At 42.7% G+C, this 19,795-nt stretch overlaps 1 protein-coding gene across 1 annotated transcript in view; it reads right to left on the reverse strand.

The window, feature by feature from the left end:
- The window catches only part of ccpg1 (cell cycle progression 1), a 121,855-nt gene that overhangs the window by 92,132 nt on the left and 9,928 nt on the right, over positions 1–19,795 (reverse strand). The window contains exon 6 of the mRNA XM_056265949.1: positions 5,546–5,709. Within this exon, the coding sequence (XP_056121924.1) occupies positions 5,546–5,709 (164 nt within the window). The remainder of the gene's footprint in view (positions 1–5,545; positions 5,710–19,795) is intronic.

Raw genomic sequence — 19,795 nt, forward strand, 5'->3', positions numbered from 1 at the left:
ACTGAAAGCTACTTGACAGTGATAGTTCATTACATTTTGGATTGCAAAATGGAAAGCTCTGTGTTACAAACATGCCCCCTTTTTGAAAGCCACAAAAGTAGTAATTTGGTTGATGCACTGATGAGTGCAGTGACAGAGTGGAAGTTTAAGACCTAACATCACCATTTCACAGTCCCACCAGAGATAATGTGTCACCACAGATAATGCACACTGCACAGTACATGGCGAATGCCATCAAAGAAGCAGCTGGACTAGGGACAACATTTTTTTTCACACATTCTTAACCTTGCAGCCAAGAAGGCAGTAGCACTTAAACAGATAAGCCATCTGCTGAGTAAGGTTAGAAAAGTTGTAACATTTTTCCATAGAAGCATGTAATATATATATATATATATATACACACTCACCTAAAGGATTATTAGGAACACCTGTTCAATTTCTCATTAATGCAATTATCTAATCAACCAATCACATGGCAGTTGCCTCAATGCATTTAGGGGTGTGGTCCTGGTCAAGACAATCTCCTGAACCCCAAACTGAATGTCAGAATGGGAAAGAAAGGTGATTTAAGCAATTTTGAGCGTTTCATGGTTGTTGGTGCCAGACGGGCCGGTCTGAGTATTTCACAATCTGCTCAGTTACTGGGATTTTCACGCACAACCATTTCTAGGGTTTACAAAGAATGGTGTGAAAAGGGAAAAACATCCAGTATGCGGCAGTCCTGTGGGCGAAAATGCCTTGTTGATGCTAGAGGTCAGAGGAGAATGGGCCGACTGATTCAAGCTGATAGAAGAGCAACTTTGACTGAAATAACCACTCGTTACAACCGAGGTATGCAGCAAAGCATTTGTGAAGCCACAACACGCACAACCTTGAGGCGGATGGGCTACAACAGCAGAAGACCCCACCGGGTACCACTCATCTCCACTACAAATAGGAAAAAGAGGCTACAATTTGCAAGAGCTCACCAAAATTGGACAGTTGAAGACTGGAAAAATGTTGCCTGGTCTGATGAGTCTCGATTTCTGTTGAGACATTCAGATGGTAGAGTCAGAATTTGGCGTAAACAGAATGAGAACATGGATCCATCATGCCTTGTTACCACTGTGCAGGCTGGTGGTGGTGGTGTAATGGTGTGGGGGATGTTTTCTTGGCACACTTTAGGGCCCTTAGTGCCAATTGGGCATCGTTTAAATGCCACGGCCTACCTGAGCATCGTTTCTGACCATGTCCATCCCTTTATGGCCACCATGTACCCATCCTCTGATGGCTACTTCCAGCAGGATAATGCACCATGTCACAAAGCTCGAATCATTTCAAATTGGTTTCTTGAACATGACAATGAGTTCACTGTACTAAAATGGCCCCCACAGTCACCAGATCTCAACCCAATAGAGCATCTTTGGGATGTGGTGGAACGGGAGCTTCGTGCCCTGGATGTGCATCCCACAAATCTCCATCAACTGCAAGATGCTATCCTATCAATATGGGCCAACATTTCTAAAGAATGCTTTCAGCACCTTGTTGAATCAATGCCACGTAGAATTAAGGCAGTTCTGAAGGCGAAAGGGGGTCAAACACAGTATTAGTATGGTGTTCCTAATAATCCTTTAGGTGAGTGTATAAAGGGAGGGGGTGCCCTTTTTCAGTTTCAACACATGCCCCTCAAAAGGTCTGTGCACGGTCCTGCCATGATGCTTTGAATTCCTCCTGTAGTCAATAATTGTATCCCTTGAAAACTCATCTTTGATCACCAAAAAATTTTTCTGTGAAAATAATTTCTTAATGCCTTAAAAAAGCTTAAATGTAACTCTACACCCTTGCTTTATTTAGTATACTAGATCCATGAATATGCTAATTAGCCCTGCCTCCACTCACTTGCGCCAGCTCAGATATTCACTTGGCTAACTTGCTGAGGTAAACGCTGCACAATGGTATTACTCTTTACAACGTAAGACACATAATGCTAATTAATACTATTGGCCTTTTCTTGACTATGTTATTAAACAGCTAATAATGTGTTGCTAATGTTACACAAACCATGTTCCCGTTCACCATCTCAGAGTCAGGCAGCTGCCTTCTAACAATCATCAGAAACGCTTTGAACAACTCAGAACGTCAGTGGACAAAGGCGTATAGTTAATCATAACGTAATATACATCATACAGACGCTATTTTGCTCAATCTACCCATTTTTCATATCAACAGAAAACTATAACGGGATAACCTGGCTTCTCTTGCAACTCCCCTGCTAGTTCCTGTTAATGATATGCTAAAGCCTGCCGGCACGTTGACGTTATTGGTTAAAGGTAGTTTGTGACGTCAGGAAAAAACAGCGATTTCAAACAGCGTTTTTTAGACTCTTTGGTTCACTGCAGTTTTAAAGAGAAAATACTCAGCAATGGTGTTGACATGAATTTGCACATGGTTTGTCTTAAAGCATATCAAAAACACCACATAGACATATAAACAACATTAAAAACTTGATTTTCACCACAGGGGGACTTGACGTCGACTAGTCGCTGGTCATGGCCTATAGAGGGCGCAACAGAATAAGACATCTTTGAAGTCTACTTTATGCTTCGTTTACAAACAGTTAAAATGACAAATAAATGCATACTCAGAGAACGCTCAACATGAAATGTTTGATTATACCATCTGGATGCTCAAAATTGATCAGATGAAAATCTGTAAAATCTTTTTAAAATCTGTAATTTTACTTTTACTTAAAGGTGCTCTATGTAACTTTTCTACTAAAATGAATCCTTTTTTTATTGCCTGTGTGTGAAGTAGGGGTTGAACCGACTAGTCGATTAGTCGACTAGTCGACCTTAATGAAATACAGCGACGCTTTAAGCTTGACGTCGACTAGTCGCGTTGATCATGTGACACTATGATTGCGCTAATTTTGATACTAACATGTTGCAGACGACAACAGATGAAGAGCCCAGAGGGTCATTGCAGCAAGAAAGCAGCATTGGTACATCAAGTGTGTGTAAATACTTTACCAACCTAACACTAGATATTGTTGAAAACGAAAGTAAAAGCATGACGCACGCTCACTGTTTTACCGGAAATGAGAGTTCAGTATCTTTATTAAAATCATTAAAACATTTTTTTTTTCATTTATTTATTTAAACATATTAATGATGTAGCTAATTCACCCGCAATTAATTGGAATATTATTTTGTATTACTTGGATCTGCGCATCACTAAGGCGCAGATGTGAATTTATAGCTTTTTTTCCTTTTCTTTTCATCCTAAATGATGATGTAACTGCGGGCTGTTTACACCAGGCCACTTCATGTGTTTCTGTGATCTGATAGCTATCCGATCGTGAAAAGACCAGGTGTAAATGCCCTCCGAAGCGCACTCGAGACGGATTTAAATCCGATCGCTCAAATCGCTTCAGGAGGAGGTCTGGGCCGCTTAACAGACGAAACTGGACAAGTGTAAATGCATCTGGTTGTTGAAACCACATATGTAAATTGGACTTCTCCCAAAAATGCTAAAAATAAACGTGTGAGAGCGTATTATAGCGATGAAGCTATGGCAACACCAACACGCATATGAGCAGCTCGAGCATCTATTCATCAAGCCAACGTGAACTATCGCAAATCAAACTGAAAGTAAGTCGCAGACGCTTAACACACAATCATCTTCGTTAAAAGTAAAGAAACAAAATGATCTTACCAGTGCTGTCTCTCTTATTGCGGTCTTTAATTTTTAAATTAGCTGATGATCAATAAAATGCAGCTCATATTGTTGCTTTCGGTGACGTGAACTCCGTTAAATCTGCATAGCGCGTTGTTTGAAGATCGGATATCTGTTTTGCGAAATTTTTTTGCATATTTATGTGACCAGGTGTAGGCTAAATGGAATCGTTTTGATAAATCAGATCAGTAAAAACGCATGAAGTGACCAGGTGTAAACGGCCCCATTATGAGCTGTCTGTCAGCATCTGTATAATTTTCTGTTAATTACTTGCAAATTGTGGCATGTTGCAAAGCAGTCCCATCTCTTGTGTTTTTATGAATGACGTCATCGACTAGTCGACGTCGACTCGACTTTGATGTCATAACAGTCGACTTCAAAAAATCTGAAGTCGTTCAACCCCTAGTGTGAAGGGGTTGTAATCACACATTAAAATGATCCACTTGTCGAGTTTTGCTATTACCTCTGAAGGCCAGTATTCCTATTTCTATGTTAAGTCTCCGGGTCGGATTTACCGCGAAATCCAACAGATGTGACGTGCATGCGCGCTCCCGAGCCTCTCTCCTTATATACAGTCTATTGTAGACGGTCAGGGAGTTACGTCCGGTTAAAGGCGCACGTTTTTCGGCTTATATCTCAGTCAATCTTTGATCAATATTCCCAAGACTCTAATCGTCCGTAGTGCTGGACGGGGCCTTTCGAACGAGCCCACCCCCGAGGTCCAACTCGCCCGGCTCCCCGAGTTATATCCGTTCGAAATCGGGGGTCCCAGCGAACGGCGATCCGGTAGGGGGCATCCCCGAGGCCCGCCACTCTAGCGTTCGGGCAAGGGTTCCCCTGGGACCTCCTCCCCCGAATTTGAGATCTCTGGGTCTTTGCGTTCCAGAGATACGAGCTATTTTCTTCTGAGATCGTGACGTCACCGGCGTCCGCAATTTTGCAGCGCGCCCGATGGTTTTCTGCTAATATCTCCGCGAAAACACCACCAAAAACTATGGAACTTATATGGTTCTTTTCAGCTCGACTAGATGGTCCCAACGAGCTCGGTGCTCGCCGAATCCGTCTAGTATTCGCCGAGATATTTGCGTAATAGACGGTATTGTCTATGAGTTCGAGCACGAGCGCTCTTGTAAAATTTGGTTGCAATCTGAAACATCACCACTACAGGCCGCTAAAAGTTACGTAGAGCACCTTTAAGTATGTTTTGTACAAAGTACAATTTTATTGAAGTAATAGTACTTTTACTTGAGTAGAATATTTTAGTACTCTTTCCACCTCTGCCAGGTGATGCAATGAACGTTCTAATCACACAGGTGTGATCGTATGCGTCAAAGGATCAAGTGGCACCGAAATAGTCTGGTACCATTTCTGATTTGGTCTGGTACATTCCGGTCATATAGGGCGTTTCGGTACCCAACCCTAGTCGCCGGCCAATACAATTGTCGCGTTTAGACACATGATTCAGACACCGGTCATGCTGAGGCGTTCCCCATTAGTGTCCTAGGACGCAGTGTCTAGTTCCCCTTCTCAGGGAACCAAGGTTACTTACACTTGTTACCAGAGACGGTTTGTTTTATCGTTTTCCAGCAAAAGCATGTTTATAAATTTATATCCGTCATGTAGTTTATGGATCCAGCTCACAAAGAAATGTTTCTGTGACCATATTTAAAAAATGATAGATATAGATGTATAATTTCCAGCTACATTTCCAGCTAACTAAAAAGTATTTGTAAAAATATAAAAAGTAAAACTAGTATAATTTATAGTATAAAGTATTATACAGCATTATGGAGTAACGAGTTGTTGTTGTTGTTGTTGTTGTGATCAGTACCTCCTGTCTCCTGTGGGGCTCCTGCGGATCTCCAGGCTCTGAGCCGGTGGTGCTCCTCCTCACTCTGCGTCTCCTCACCACAGGGCTGGCCTTCATCTCATCCTCCTCATCCTCACTGCTGCTGGTACTGCCGTCTCGCTGCACAGGCTGATCCACTGGGAAAACTGTGTACAGACAAAAACACACACAACCCAGAGGAATTAATATCTATTGTTCTTAAATGAAGCCAATTATAATTACCATTGAGTGGTGTGGCATCAATGAGTGAATAATAAAAAAAATAAAAGTAGCAATACATAAAAAAACAATACCTTTAAAAAACATAAAACATAAAATAGCAATAAATAAAACTAGACAGACGGATAGACATAGACAGACAGACAGATAGATATTATCATATTATCAAGAACTGGGATAAAAGTTTATAGTTCGGATATAAACACTGATGCCTACGGATTTCAAAATGGACTAAATCACCTTTTGAAAGTAACATGGCTACATCAAGTGTAAACATGTATTTGTCATTGAATCATTCATTCAAGATATTTGTTCCAAAAATGATACACTCATGTCACGATTCCATACTATCAGAATATTTTAAGCCAAAAAAAAAAAAAATTGTTTTTTATTATTTATTATTAAAAAATATTATTACGTCTAATACACATAGTAAAAAGTGAACAAAAAATGTACTGTTGATTAAAATACTAAATTTGGTATGGACTTGGTATGGTTGTGGACTTAAAGGAGAACTCCGGTCAATTTTAACATTGAGCTCATTTTTTTTGTACATTTGGAGTGCTGTCAGTACAGACAAAAACGACAAAAATCGGTGTTGCCTACACCGTGTTATCCTCTTTTTAAAATTCGCACCCTGTTGACTTCAATGGGGCAAGTTCTAAACCTGCTTTTAGCCTCTTAACAACCTTAATATGTCATTACAAGTGCACAGCCATGTGAGTGGTGTTATTAAGAGTGACCACGGTCAATCTGACTGCAGTAGATGTGCAAGATATTAATAAAAATGATGTTAATTCAGCCAGCTCACATACCTGTATTTACTTCCTGTTTTCGTTCGAAGTCCACAGTAGTCAATTGTCGAGTTCGAGCGCGCGATCATTAGTTATATCTCTGGTTATGCGATCTCGACAATTGACTACTGTGGACTTCGAACGAAAACAGGAAGTAAATACAGTTCTCTTTCATCATCTCGTTTCGAGATCCACCTATGGGAAGGGCATCCGTACCTGACCTCTGCAGAAGCATCCAATTGCACCAAGTCTGGCTAACAGACAGAAGCGCGCAGTCAATGCCAGGTGAGGCCACACCCCCTTACCTACGGGCATATCACAGCTGGGCGCGCTGCTATTCCTCAGTTGACATTCGCTTCTCGCAATCTCTGCATTGACACAGTTCGGTTGGATTAACGTTTTACGCTGCTCACTTTCGAGTCTTCAGGAGGACATATCGCCAGATCAGCCTCCGCCAGACGTGAGTGACAGTCGTTTCTTCAGCCTATCCGCTGTGTTTTTTGCATCCGGAGCCGCCCGAGCTCTCGCTGTCCTTCACCTACTCCTCCTTTACATGGCTGCCCGCCACGGATTTTTCCGAGTTCTTCACCGCTGGCCCACCCATGGCTATGTGACCGTCTAAACAGCCGCTTCCCACGGGGAACAGCCTATCACGACGAGCCTGCCCGGCCGCGTGTGGTGCTCTCATCGCCGCTAAGGACCCTCTTGTTCTGCGCGGTCTGCTTGGGCTTAACACGCTCAAGCTTTGGAGAACCCGGAGAATTGCGGTCATTGTAATTGCTGCCCATGTAGCTTTTACTAAGCCGGCTTTTAGTTGCACGACACAGCGCGCCGTGCTCGGCCTTTCTGACTCGGAGGGGAGACACGGTGATGATGACGCGCTACCGGGGGACTCCCGGAGCGCCACCTCTCTAAAATATTTGAGCTGACATCAGCCCAAACCGCATTCCCTGAAGAGGACATCTTCGCGGGAAAACCTCACTCTCGTTGACGAACCGGTCGGTTCCGGCGACGGGGATGACGCGGTCCTTTTAGCGTTCCCTAGGCTAGCGCTCACGCGGCTTTGCCTCAGTCCATCCTCCTGGAAGTTTGTGAGCGAACGGCCGTTCGTCTCAACATTGTGTGGCCAGCTCCACAGAGCGCCACCGACCAGCATAGGAATATTTACGACGGGTAAACGCTGGGACTACCGCCCAGTCTGAGGAAACAACTCTTAAGATTGTTTTTTCCAGCGTTCGCGAAGCTCATAAGCACGGCTGGAGCGTCCCGCTAGACTGTTAACACGGTCTCACGGGCCTTGATGTGTTACGATTACGTGTTGAGGTTTTCAATTTATGCCTTCCTAGGAAGGCGGTCCCGAACGCAAGCGGCCTGCCTGTTGTTCGACCATTGGGAGTAACGTTAACTCAGGGTCTCCCACCTACGGTCGGTTAATCCCGTCTCGTGGCTGCCCAGCCGGTGTGTTAGTGGACGTTGTGTGTGTGTGTCCCCCTCCCCCCCAAAACAACAAGTTACAGGGGGGGGCTGTCGTGAGGAAAAGTACATAGCAGTGTTACCACACCGCACGCACTTGGTTCCCCTCACCCAGTTATTAAAGGCTTCGGCCCCAGTGTTTCCCAACACAAAACACACACATTACTCAACAACACATTTAATAAACGAATCAAATGAATTCGTGCAGATTTATATATCTGCCAACATAGAGAGCAAATCTCTCTGATCCGATGCATGTCGCCCTGAGTCCGTCCACAAGAGGGCGCCATTGCCTCACAAATCAACCAACTGGGCTCACACAGCTCAGTTGCGGCTGTCCAGCCGATGTGTTTTTAGTGGACGTTGTGTGTGGAAGGCCCCTGTGTTCCCCAACACAAAACACACACATAACTAAACACTTAAAAAAAAAAAAAAAAAACACGAATTAAATAAATCCGTTACAGAGAGAGTATCTCTCTCCGCGGATATTATTTTTCTGCCTGCACTTGAGACTGCCCAGTTCATGTGTTCAGAAGATATGTGTTTTTCCCCACTTTTGGGGGCACCTTGTGAGGGAAAGTTCAGCACAGTGGACACCACACTATGTTCCCCTCACTCTGTCAATAAAGGCTTCGGCCCCAGTGTTTGCCCAACACAAAACACACAAAGCTACGAATCAAATGAATTCGTTTTGGAGAGAAGACCTCTCTCCGCAGAGAAAACTTCTCACTGCAGAGAGAGGAAATCCCTCCGAACCCCTGCATGTCGCCTCTAGTGTGCCCACTAGATGGCGCCTTTGCATCACAAATGAACCAGCTGGGCCCATACAGCTCCGCTCCGGCCCGAGCGGGGGCGCTCGCGAGTCACAAACCCGAGTGGGTTTTTGCGTACCGTAACCCAGGGTTACAAGCTGCAGTTTGCAATAAAACCTCCGCATTTCAACGGCGTTCTCTCTTCTCACACAGAAGAAAACGCCTCACACATTCTGAAAGAGGAAATTTCCTCCCTCCTAACAAGGGAGCGATTCAGATGGTGCCACCCAATCTGATAAACCATGGTTTTTATTCCTGGTATTTTCATGTTCCAAAAGGCGTGGCGCCCCCCGCCCTATATTGGACCTTCGAGTGTTGAACAAACATTTGAGGAAATACAATTTCAGAATGTGACACAAGGCTCTCTCGCCTGTGCCATAAAGCAGAACGACTGGTTCACATCAGTCGATCTGAAAGATGCTTTCTTTCACATAAGCATCTACCCTCCACACAGGAAATATCTTCGTTTCGCCTACCAAGGCATTTGTTACGAATTCACAGTTCCTTCCGTTCGGGCGCAATTTGAGTCCCCGAACTTTCTGTCTGTGTGCGGAGGTGGGCGTGGCGCCCCTGAGACTATCAGGGCTGAGAATTTTGACTTACTGGCTCATCATAGCCAAATCAAAGGAGAAGGTGTCGCTGGACACCGGCCGGGTGCTCGCGCACATCACATCCCTCGGGTTCAAGGTGAATGCGAGCAAAAACAATCTGACTCCCAGTCAGAATGTCATTTTCCTGGGCTTGGAATTGAACTCAGTCTCCATGCGAGCGCGTCTCTCTCAAGAGCGCGTTCGCTCGCTGATGGACTGTTTGTCTCAGTTCAGAGAAGGGGCGAGAGTACAATATCGCACATGCCTCAGGCTGCAGGATCTCATGGCTTCATCTATCCAAGTTGTGCCATTGGTCTCCTGAGAATGAGAGCGTTTACGAAATGGGTTTTGTCACTACATTTCAGCCCGATTCGCGATCTCTGCCGCTCGGTAACGATGACGCGCGCCTGCTCGGCGGCCCTGCGCCATTGGGAGAGCGAGAACTTTTACGCACGGGGAACCCCCCTCGGGACGGTACGATGCGAAAAGTTTTGACGACAGATGCGTCCTTAACAGGCTGGGGAACCACCCAGGAAGGCAGAACGGTGAACGGTCTGTGGCTGAGCAGACGTTCAGCGCACATTAACTATTTAGAGCTTTTACTATTTGGAAAGCTCTGAATCATTTTCTGCCTTGCCTGCAGGGACATCCCGTTCTAGTACGGTGCGATAATACCACGGCAGTGGCTTATATCAACCGTCAGGGTGGCATGCGCTCGTCGAAACTCCACGCTCTAGCTTACAGGCTTTTGGTGTGGAGCAGACAGGTTTTTCTGTCATTACGCGTGACTCATGTTCCGGGCATTCGGAACAGAGGCGCGGATCTGCTATCGAAGGGAAACCCAATCTACGGGGATTGGTGTCTTCACCCGCAGATAGTGGAGAGGTTATGGATGAGATTCGGACAGGCAGCCGTAGATCTTTTCGCCTCGCGCGAAAATCACCATTGTCCTATGTTCTTCTCGCTAAAGGACGTGGACGCGCCCCTCGGGGCAGACGCACTGGCCCACCCATGGCCCAAAGTGCTGCTGTATACTTTTCCTCCCCTGTGCCTGATAATTTTCACACTGGCCAGGGTGAGAGAGCACGGCCTGTCTCTCATTCTGATAGCACCCAGGTGGCCCAAAGCCCCGTGGCTGGCAGAGATAATCCCTCTGTCATACACCGAGCCATGGCGCCTCCCCCCTCGCACGGACATACTGTCCCAAGCCAACGGGGAGATTTACCACCCCCACCCGGACAGGGTGGCTCTCTGGGCCTGGCCCGTGAGAGGACGAACCTAAATGCACTGGGGCTCCCGCCGCGTGTAATCGCCACTACTCAGAATGCCAGGGCCGTTTCCACGCGATCCCTATATGGCTGTAAGTGGCAAGTGTTCGAAGGGTGGTATGATGGGCGTGGTTTCACATCTTATCAGTGCTCGGTGCCTGATATTTTGTGTTTCCTGCAAGACCTCATGGAAAGAGGCAGGTCCTTTTCTACTATTAAGGTCTACCTGGCTGCGATTTCAGCCTGTCATGTGGGTTTTGGGGCTCCACCGTCAGGCAGCACCCTCTAACCCACAGATTTATGGAGGGTGCACGCCGCTCTTTGCCGGTCATCAGGAGATCTGTTCCAGAGTGGGACCTCTCCATGGTGCTGGAAGCGCGGTCTCTGTATCCTTTTGAGCCTCTGGGGAGTATTTCCCTTAAGCTGCTGTCCCTCAAGACAGCTTTGCTCTCGGCCTTGGCATCTGCTAAACGGGTCTGTGAGCTACATGCACTCTCGGTTCACCCCTCGTGCACCAAATTCTCCCTAAGTGGAGATAAGGTTTTCCTTAAGCCTAACCCGGCCTTCATGCCGAAATGCTTCCCTGCGTTCACTTCGGAGGTTTTGGAGCTATCCGCTTTTCACCCTCCACCCTTTGCCTCCCCGGAGGATCAGGGGCTGAATGCTCTGTGTCCCGTCCGTGCTCTGCAAGCATATATGACCAGGACCAGTGCTTTCCGCAAGAGCGACCAGCTCTTTGTTTCAAGGGCTCCCCTGCACAAGGGGAGTCCCATTTCAAAGCAATGCCTCTCACATTGGCTTGTGGACGCTATACTATGGCTTATGAAGCAAAGGGAGTGCAGCCCCAAGGGGCATCAGAGCTCATTCCACAAGGGGCTTAGCCGTCTCTTGGGCTTTGTCAGGGGAGTGCCACTGCAGGACATCTGCTCCGCGGCCAGCTGGGCCTCTCCTCATACCTTTGAGCGTTACTACCGGTTGGATGTCGCCAGAACTTCGGTGGCACACTCGGTCCTAGGGGTAGGGTCCTCTTAGCCCTTTCCCACAGCCCCGTTTGGTTAACCAACGAGGAGTGAATGGGCCGGCTGGCCATGTTCATTCCTGTCACCAAGCATTCGCATTCCTTCTTGGGTTTAGCTATGTGCATTGGTGGTGCGGGGGCCATTATCATGTATGTGTCTCATGCATGTTTCATGCCCTGCTTGTCCACAGCAGTTAGTGTGGCGGAAAACTTGCAGGATCATGTTTGTGGGACGTGTCAGGCATCGCCTCTCTGAGGTGACCGTCCTTCTCTGGCCTTCAGAACCTCACTGTGAGTGTATTGGGCAATCGGGGAGCTGTCCATGTCTCTCCCATAGGTGGATCTCGAAACGAGATGATGAAAGAGAACAATAGGTTACTGTCGTAACCCCGGTTCTCTGAAACATCGAGTGGAGAGATCCACCAGCTTTGCCCCGCTTGCCGCACGAGAAGCGAATATACTTACTGAGGAATAGCAGCGCGCCCAGCTGTGATATGCCCGTAGGTAAGGGGGTGTGGCCTCACCTGGCATTGGCTGCGCGCTTCTGTCTGTTAGCCAGACTTGGTGCAATTGGATGCTTCTGCAGAGGTCAGGTACGGATGCCCTTCCCATAGGTGGATCTCTCCACTCGATGTTTCAGAGAACCGGGGTTACGACAGTAACCTATTGGTATGTGAGCTGGCTGAATTAACATCATTTTTATTAATATCTTGCACATCTACTGCAGTCAGATTGACCGTGGTCACTCTTAAAGGGATACTCCACTTTTTTTGGAAATAGGCTCATTTTACAACTCCCCCAGAGTTAAACTGTTGAGTTTTACCGTTTTTGAATCCATTCAGCCGATCTCCGGTTCTGGCGGTACCACTTTTAGCATAGCTTAGCATACATCATTGGAGTGGACAAGACCATTAGCATTTCTAAAAAAAAAATGACCAAAGAGTTTCGATATTTTTCCTATTTAAAACTTGACTCTTCTGTAGTTACATCGTGCACTAAGACCGACGGAAAATGTAAAGTTGCGATTTTCTAGGCTGATATGGCTAGGAACTATACTCTCATTCCTGCGTAATAATCAAGAAACTTCACTGCCGTACCATGAGAGCAGCAGGCGTAATGATATGACGCAGTGCCTGAAAATAGGCCACCTTCCGTCAACACAACGGAACTATTTTCAGGCGCTGCGTCATATCATTACGCCTGCTGCACTCATGGTACGGCAGTGAAGTTTCTTGATTATTACGCAGGAATAAGAGTATAGTTCCTAGCCATATCAGCCTAGAAAATCGCAACTTTACATTTTCCGTCGGTCTTAGTGCACGATGTAACTACAGAAGAGTCAAGTTTTAAATAGGAAAAATATCGAAACTCTTTGGTCATTTTTTTTTTAGAAATGCTAATGGTCTTGTCCACTTCAATGATGTATGCTAAGCTATGCTAAAAGTGGTACCGCCAGAACCGGAGATCGGCTGAATGGATTCAAAAACGGTAAAACTCAACAGTTTAACTCTGGGGGAGTTGTAAAATGAGCCTATTTCCCAAAAAAGTGGAGTATCCCTTTAATAACACCACTCACATGGCTGTGCACTTGTAATGACATATTAAGGTTGTTAAGAGGCTAAAAGCAGGTTTAGAACTTGCCCCATTGAAGTCAACAGGGTGCGAATTTTAAAAAGAGGATAACACTGTGTAGGCAACACCGATTTTTGTCGTTTTTGTCTGTACTGACAGCACTCCAAATGTACAAAAAAATGAGCTCAATGTTAAAATTGACCGGAGTTCTCCTTTAAATAGCTTGGTCCCGAATGGGGAGTGAGTCCTGGTCCCCAAAAATATGTAAAATATGAAAATCCAGAATTATGTTAGACACATGCTTGTACTCTCTGTCACTAATTAGTAATTACATATAAATAATGCCCTTTTTTACTGGTAAAATCAGACATTTGGCATTATCAGGACCAACCAATATTTCCCCATTGCATTATTATACATTATATTCAACGTTATATACTGATTTAATGTAGTACTGCCACTGAAACTCTGTAAACTTTTCTCACGCAGTTCTCTCACGCTTTCAATGCAGGCCTTCACAGGAATCACTGCCACAGGCACACAGACTCCCTGCTCCGCCTCTCCCACTATAAATGCACTAAATTGATAAAAATAAACCATCTAAAACACTTTGAATACCGTACTGTTCCGAATGCAAGATGGTGTTTTTTTTCTTGGAAATACATCTAAAAAAAATGGGGTTGTCTTATATTCAGGGTCTAGATATTTACGTCAATAATACACTCGCAACAATAGGGAGCGCCAAATACGTGTAAAATGAGTGTGTCCCCCAGGACTGATAAACAACAGTGGAGTTGTCAAACAACTCTCATTAACACTAGAACTCCCAAGGCAGTCATTTCGACTGTTTTAAAATTTTGCAATGTAATAACTTTGTTGAAATAAAACCCATGTAACTATAGGACCCTGACTTTTCCTAAATGTGTCTATATTTTATTCTATCATTGTTATTTTATTAAAATTACAAGACACAAAAGAGTTTTGAGTATTTCTACCTTGAATGTCCATAACAGTCATACTGACCGTACGCATTACAGACCGTGTGTCAGTTGCTCCTTTTTCCCACTCTTGAAGATGCATCACCGTTGACTAGTAACAATTTCTCTTGTTGTTTGTTTAGTCTATTGCAAAGCTGAAATCAAGCTTTAGCTTCGAGCTACAACCAAATTGAAATATTGAAAAGAGAATATCAGAACAATGTCATCAAGAAGAATGACTGCCACAGAGGCTTTAGCCATGCTTCAGAGCCTTGATGAGGCTGAGTGGTTGTTGGTTAACTAATACATTTTTACATAAATCATAATTAAAATGTAGTGTTCTGATGTTTATTATTACCTATCCTAACATTACAGATCCATTTATTCTTAGATTTGATATAGCTTATTGAAATTATATGCAAATAATGTATGAGCAGTCAGAATAACTGCTATGGCCATTATAGTAGTTATAGAATTCCGGGAGTCCTAGTGTTAAGCAGCCAAGAAATATGGTGTGTCAAGAGTGTAATGTTAGAAGATGGCGAGCCCAAAGAGACAGTCTTAAAAATGCTAACAGTCAAAGAAAAGCTTACAGCAGTCCAAAAAACAGTCGCTTAGAAGAAATTGACAGGCAAGTGTGTCAGTACATAACCGAATAAAGAAATAAGGGGTTGCCCATAACCAGAGCTGTCATCCAACTGAAGGCACAGGCTGAACATACCCACCAGCAAGGCCCCTCATTTCTTATTTCAGCTACGTACTGACACACTTGCCTGTCAAAATCTAAGCGACCGCTTTGATGCGGCGTAAGAATGATGTGGTGTAATGAATTAGCATTACGAGTCTTGCCCAGCGCTTGCCCTCCGACTTCAGGGAGAAACTGATGTCTTTTCAGTGCTATGTGATCAGCCTAAGGAAAAAAACATTCATATTCCCTGGATCAGATAGGTAATTTGGATCAAACACCTTTGTTTTTGACCTGCCAACATACAGTATGTCACTGTACATAAAAAAGGTGAGAAATCAGTCATTGTGAAATCTACTGGAAATGAGAACTACAGGTTATTTTTTATGGTATGCCATAAAGTGTTTATTTTTAAAAGTGATATTGTTGGTATATTTAACCAGTATTTACCATACTTTCAATATTCCATTTGAAAATAATTTTCAAATAAAATAATTTTCTTTATTAAGGACAATATCTGGTCTCCAAATGGTACATTTTGAAAAGGTGGGGTTCGTCTTATAATCAGGGTCGTCTTATATTCGGAACAATACGGTAATAATACTACTAAAACTAAATGTGATATGGTGATTTAAATGATGTTTGTGCTTTCACTTTGAGGAGTTCCGCTCCAGTTGCCAACGGCTTAGACTAGTCTTACAAGTTAGTCTTCCAATTTTTTCTTTAAGACTGTTAATAACTTTTTAAAGTCAGTAACATAAAAACATAGATTGGTCTAATTTGATACTGAAGATGGCGAGCCCAAAGAGACAGTCTTAAAAATGCTAACTCTTGTTGTTAATGCTAACAGTAAGACTGATTGCCCCTAACTAACTGCTAGTTGGTCATACTAGTTCTTAAGACACAGTCTTAACATAATGGCTATGTTTATGCAACTGGCCCCAGGGTGTATGCGCTTCAGATGATCAGTGCAATCAATCACAGTTCTAATCGCAAAGCGTGTCAAAATGACTAGTCCCAAACTTTAAAGGCTTAGTTCATCGAAAATTTGTAATACTGTCTCCATTTACTCACTCTCATGTTGTTCTCACGTGTCGCGCACGCATTTGAATGTCCGTGTTTACTACAGTATGCACGTTGTAAATCTGCATACTGTTCATCATATAAAGCCATCGTCTCCTTCAGAAGACTTTGATTTGGATTAGACAGCTCGATAGATGCCTTACTGACCCTTTTGGATCTTTCAAGATTTAGGGGAATCGACTTTAAATAGTGCGACAGAAATCTCCCAAGTTTCATAAAAAAAATATCTTCATTTGTGTTTTGAAGATGAGCGAAAAACCTTATAAATACAGTCATCTGAGTTTTGGATAAAACTAACTCTATAACGCAGTTCGTTTTTTAACTCAATAACGCGATATCGCGAATTAATGATGTATCATTACAACCCTATCATCCAGTAATGAAACAAGTGAAGTATTTATGAGTGAGTCATTAAATCATTCATTCAAACTGATTCATTAAACATTTTAAATACACTGCAGCAATTATCATTTGTCATGGATGGATGGATGGTTGGATAGATAGATTTGGTCCAACACTGGCTGTAATGAAAACACTCATAAAGTAGAAGAAATGTGTATACTTGTTACTCAATCAAAACTCTAAATACCTTTCAAACATAAAATTTGATGGTCAGTAAATGGACTATAGACATTGTGCCATCTCAGGCTTAGATTTTGAGAATTGTATTTGTCCTTTTATAAAGCCAAATTCATCATAATGACTCACTAAAGGACCTTTAAATGTAGGTTGTGGTGAGGTTTTACCTACTTTTTAGGGACCAAATAACTAAACCTGACCAACACACACATGTTTTCTGACAAATGTCAATGAAATTTGTTTGAACATAATGCAAAGTGCAGAACAGTGAATCCTGACGCAAAATTTTGCACACACACGACAAACACATGCTTGCAGAACACATGCTTGCAGAACACATCTCGCATGCCATGATGCAGTGCAGGAAAAGTTAACAGACCTGTTTACGCCACAGTAACAAGCTAATCGACTAAAACAGCACATGACTTGTGCTCCAAAAATACAGCTGCAGGCCTAAAGCTGTTGTGAATGTCTCCTTTGTATTTGTCGTTATGCTTAAACAGCTATTGCATCAATATTAGGAGAAATAATTCATACAGAAGAAGGAAATGATTTAAGCATACTGGAAACACAGCTGAAGGAACCAAAATTCTATAAATACTAATGAACATTAACAACATCTCTCCACAACAACACACAATTTGAGGAATCATTCATGTCTGGAGCACAAATAACCTAGAATACTGTCTAACATTTGATGGCTGCTCTGTCAAGTGTTCATCGTCAGTTAGGAACCTGGGTGTGCTCTTTGATACCAATCTTTCATTTGAAAGCCACGTTTCAAGCATCTGTAAAACCGTATTTTTTCCATCTTAAAAATGTATCTAAATTACGACACATTCTCCCAATGACAAATGCAGAAAGTTACTTCATGCATTCATGACCTCAAAGCAAGATTATTGTAATGATCTACTGGGTGGTTGCCCTGCACGCTTAATAAACAAACTCCAGCTGGTTCAAAATGCAGCAGCTAGAGTTCTCACTAGAACCAGGAAGTATGACCATATCAGCCCGGTTCTGTCAACACTGCATTGGCTCCCTATTACACATTGCATACATTTTAAAATCTTGCTAATTACTTACAAAGCACTAAATGGTTTAGCTCCCCAGTACTTGAACGAGGTCTTAACGCATTATAGTCCTTCACTTCTATTGCGATCTCAAAATTATGGCCAGTTGATAATACCTAGAGAGTATCAAAATCAACTTCCGATGTACTTGATACATCGTAAGAGGAATGGCATCTACACTAATATTAGTCTGTCTGTCTTACCCTTATCCCGAGGTCCATATGTAAATCAGATTGTGGACCTGCACCTAGACACGACCAACACACAGCCTAAAACACATTTTTTGTTAAATCAATTAAATAATTGATGATCTTTACAACGGAACTGAATCAACACTGAACTGACTTCAGCTGAACAACAGCCGAAATGCATAATTTTCCTGTTATCACAGTAAAGCTGCTTTGAAACAATCTGTATTGTATAAAGCGTTTTATAAATAAAGATGACTTTAGTTGACAAATCTGACAACTAATTAGCTCACAATCTAGTCAACTCAAGACATGGAATTGGGACATATAACAGCACACAGCAATGTAGGTCAAACAAACACATTACTGTGGCTTTTTCCACACACTTTACACCTGTTATCTCTTCTCGCAGCTATTGGCTGGGCGTTTCATCAGCCAGGTTAATGTGGCTGAACCTATTTTTGCCACATCACTTAACTCACTCACAAACACACTCGCTGTCCTCAGAGCTTTATCAGCATGCTGATCACAACATGCTCACACTCCCATGGCAGAGCACCTGAGAGAGAGAGAGAGCTGTGAAGCTGGCTGCCATATTCCCACAGTGTCCTGGAAAATCCCTATCCACTCCAACACCAGTCTGCTGCCACTCAGGAGAAAGAGGAACATTTCAACAAGGGCGAATGTCATGAAAACTGTTTAAAAAAATGTGTGGGTCATATTTAATCAGAAAATATTTATATACAGCATACAGTATATAAAAAAGAGCCTATTTTAGGATCATTACGGAATTTTGCATTGTGACATTATTTTCATTAAAATTAGGAATTATAATTAATTATATTATTAAAAATTAAGAAATTAAGCATTACATTACTTTTATTATTAAGAATTATATGTAGAAATTTCTTTATGCAAAAATGTTAACATTTATGCATTACAAAATATAATTTCTGATTATGAAATTCGACCTGGACATTTCTTTGTGAGATGCATACATAAAATAAATACCATGGACACAATGGGAAGATCTACACACTAGGAATTCCAGGGATTCTAGGAAATTCTGAAGATTTTCCAACACCCTTCCCAAACTGCTTAGGAATTCACCCAGTTTTTTCAGGCTAACGGAAAATGACAGATGGGTGACAGATGTTAGAGCTTCCTCTTTCCAACTTCGCACAATCGGAAATCGTAATTACAATGAATTGTTTATTTAAGTGATTTTTGGTTGGGGGGAAAAATTAGATGCATTCCACTGATCTATATAATGTCATTCTATATAGATCAGTGATGCATTCATTTTTCTTTCTCTCTTTTTCACTTATTGACAAATACAGGATGCTTAGTGCAACAAAAGTAAGAGCAAATTATGCACATTAGACGTGTAATCGATGGATATTTTATCTTCCTCACACTACCAAAGAGAATGATGGGAAGTATAGTTTCATCACACAAGTCTGTCTTATAAATGGGCCGAGTAGTTTTGCATAGGGCTGAACCGTTTGGGGGAGAAATTTCCGATTAAAATAAAAAAATAAAACAAAAAAAGCTCCAGATTTGCTGTACTTTTTTATATAGATGCACAATTTTGCCAAAATATTTCTGATAATATATCAATAATAATAATAATTATTATTATAAATAACCAAAAAAATATTAAACAAAATAAGAAATATTAATTATATTATTTCATCATATGTCTCAAGCTACTCTGAGACACTGAAAACACTAGATCATGTATCACTAGATCAATGTATACGCTGTTTGCGAATAAAAATAAATAAAATAAAAACACATGAAAGACATTGCAACGACAGCAACTCTACAGCAATATCAGTAAGAAATTAGGGCTGTGCGATTGAGTGCATTTCTTTCCTTCATAGCTGTGCGCTTTTATTCCT

Source organism: Rhinichthys klamathensis, unplaced genomic scaffold (assembly GCF_029890125.1).
Source record: "Rhinichthys klamathensis goyatoka isolate OS25496 unplaced genomic scaffold, OSU_Roscu_1.1 h1tg000242l_1, whole genome shotgun sequence".
NCBI lineage: Eukaryota > Metazoa > Chordata > Actinopteri > Cypriniformes > Leuciscidae > Rhinichthys > Rhinichthys klamathensis.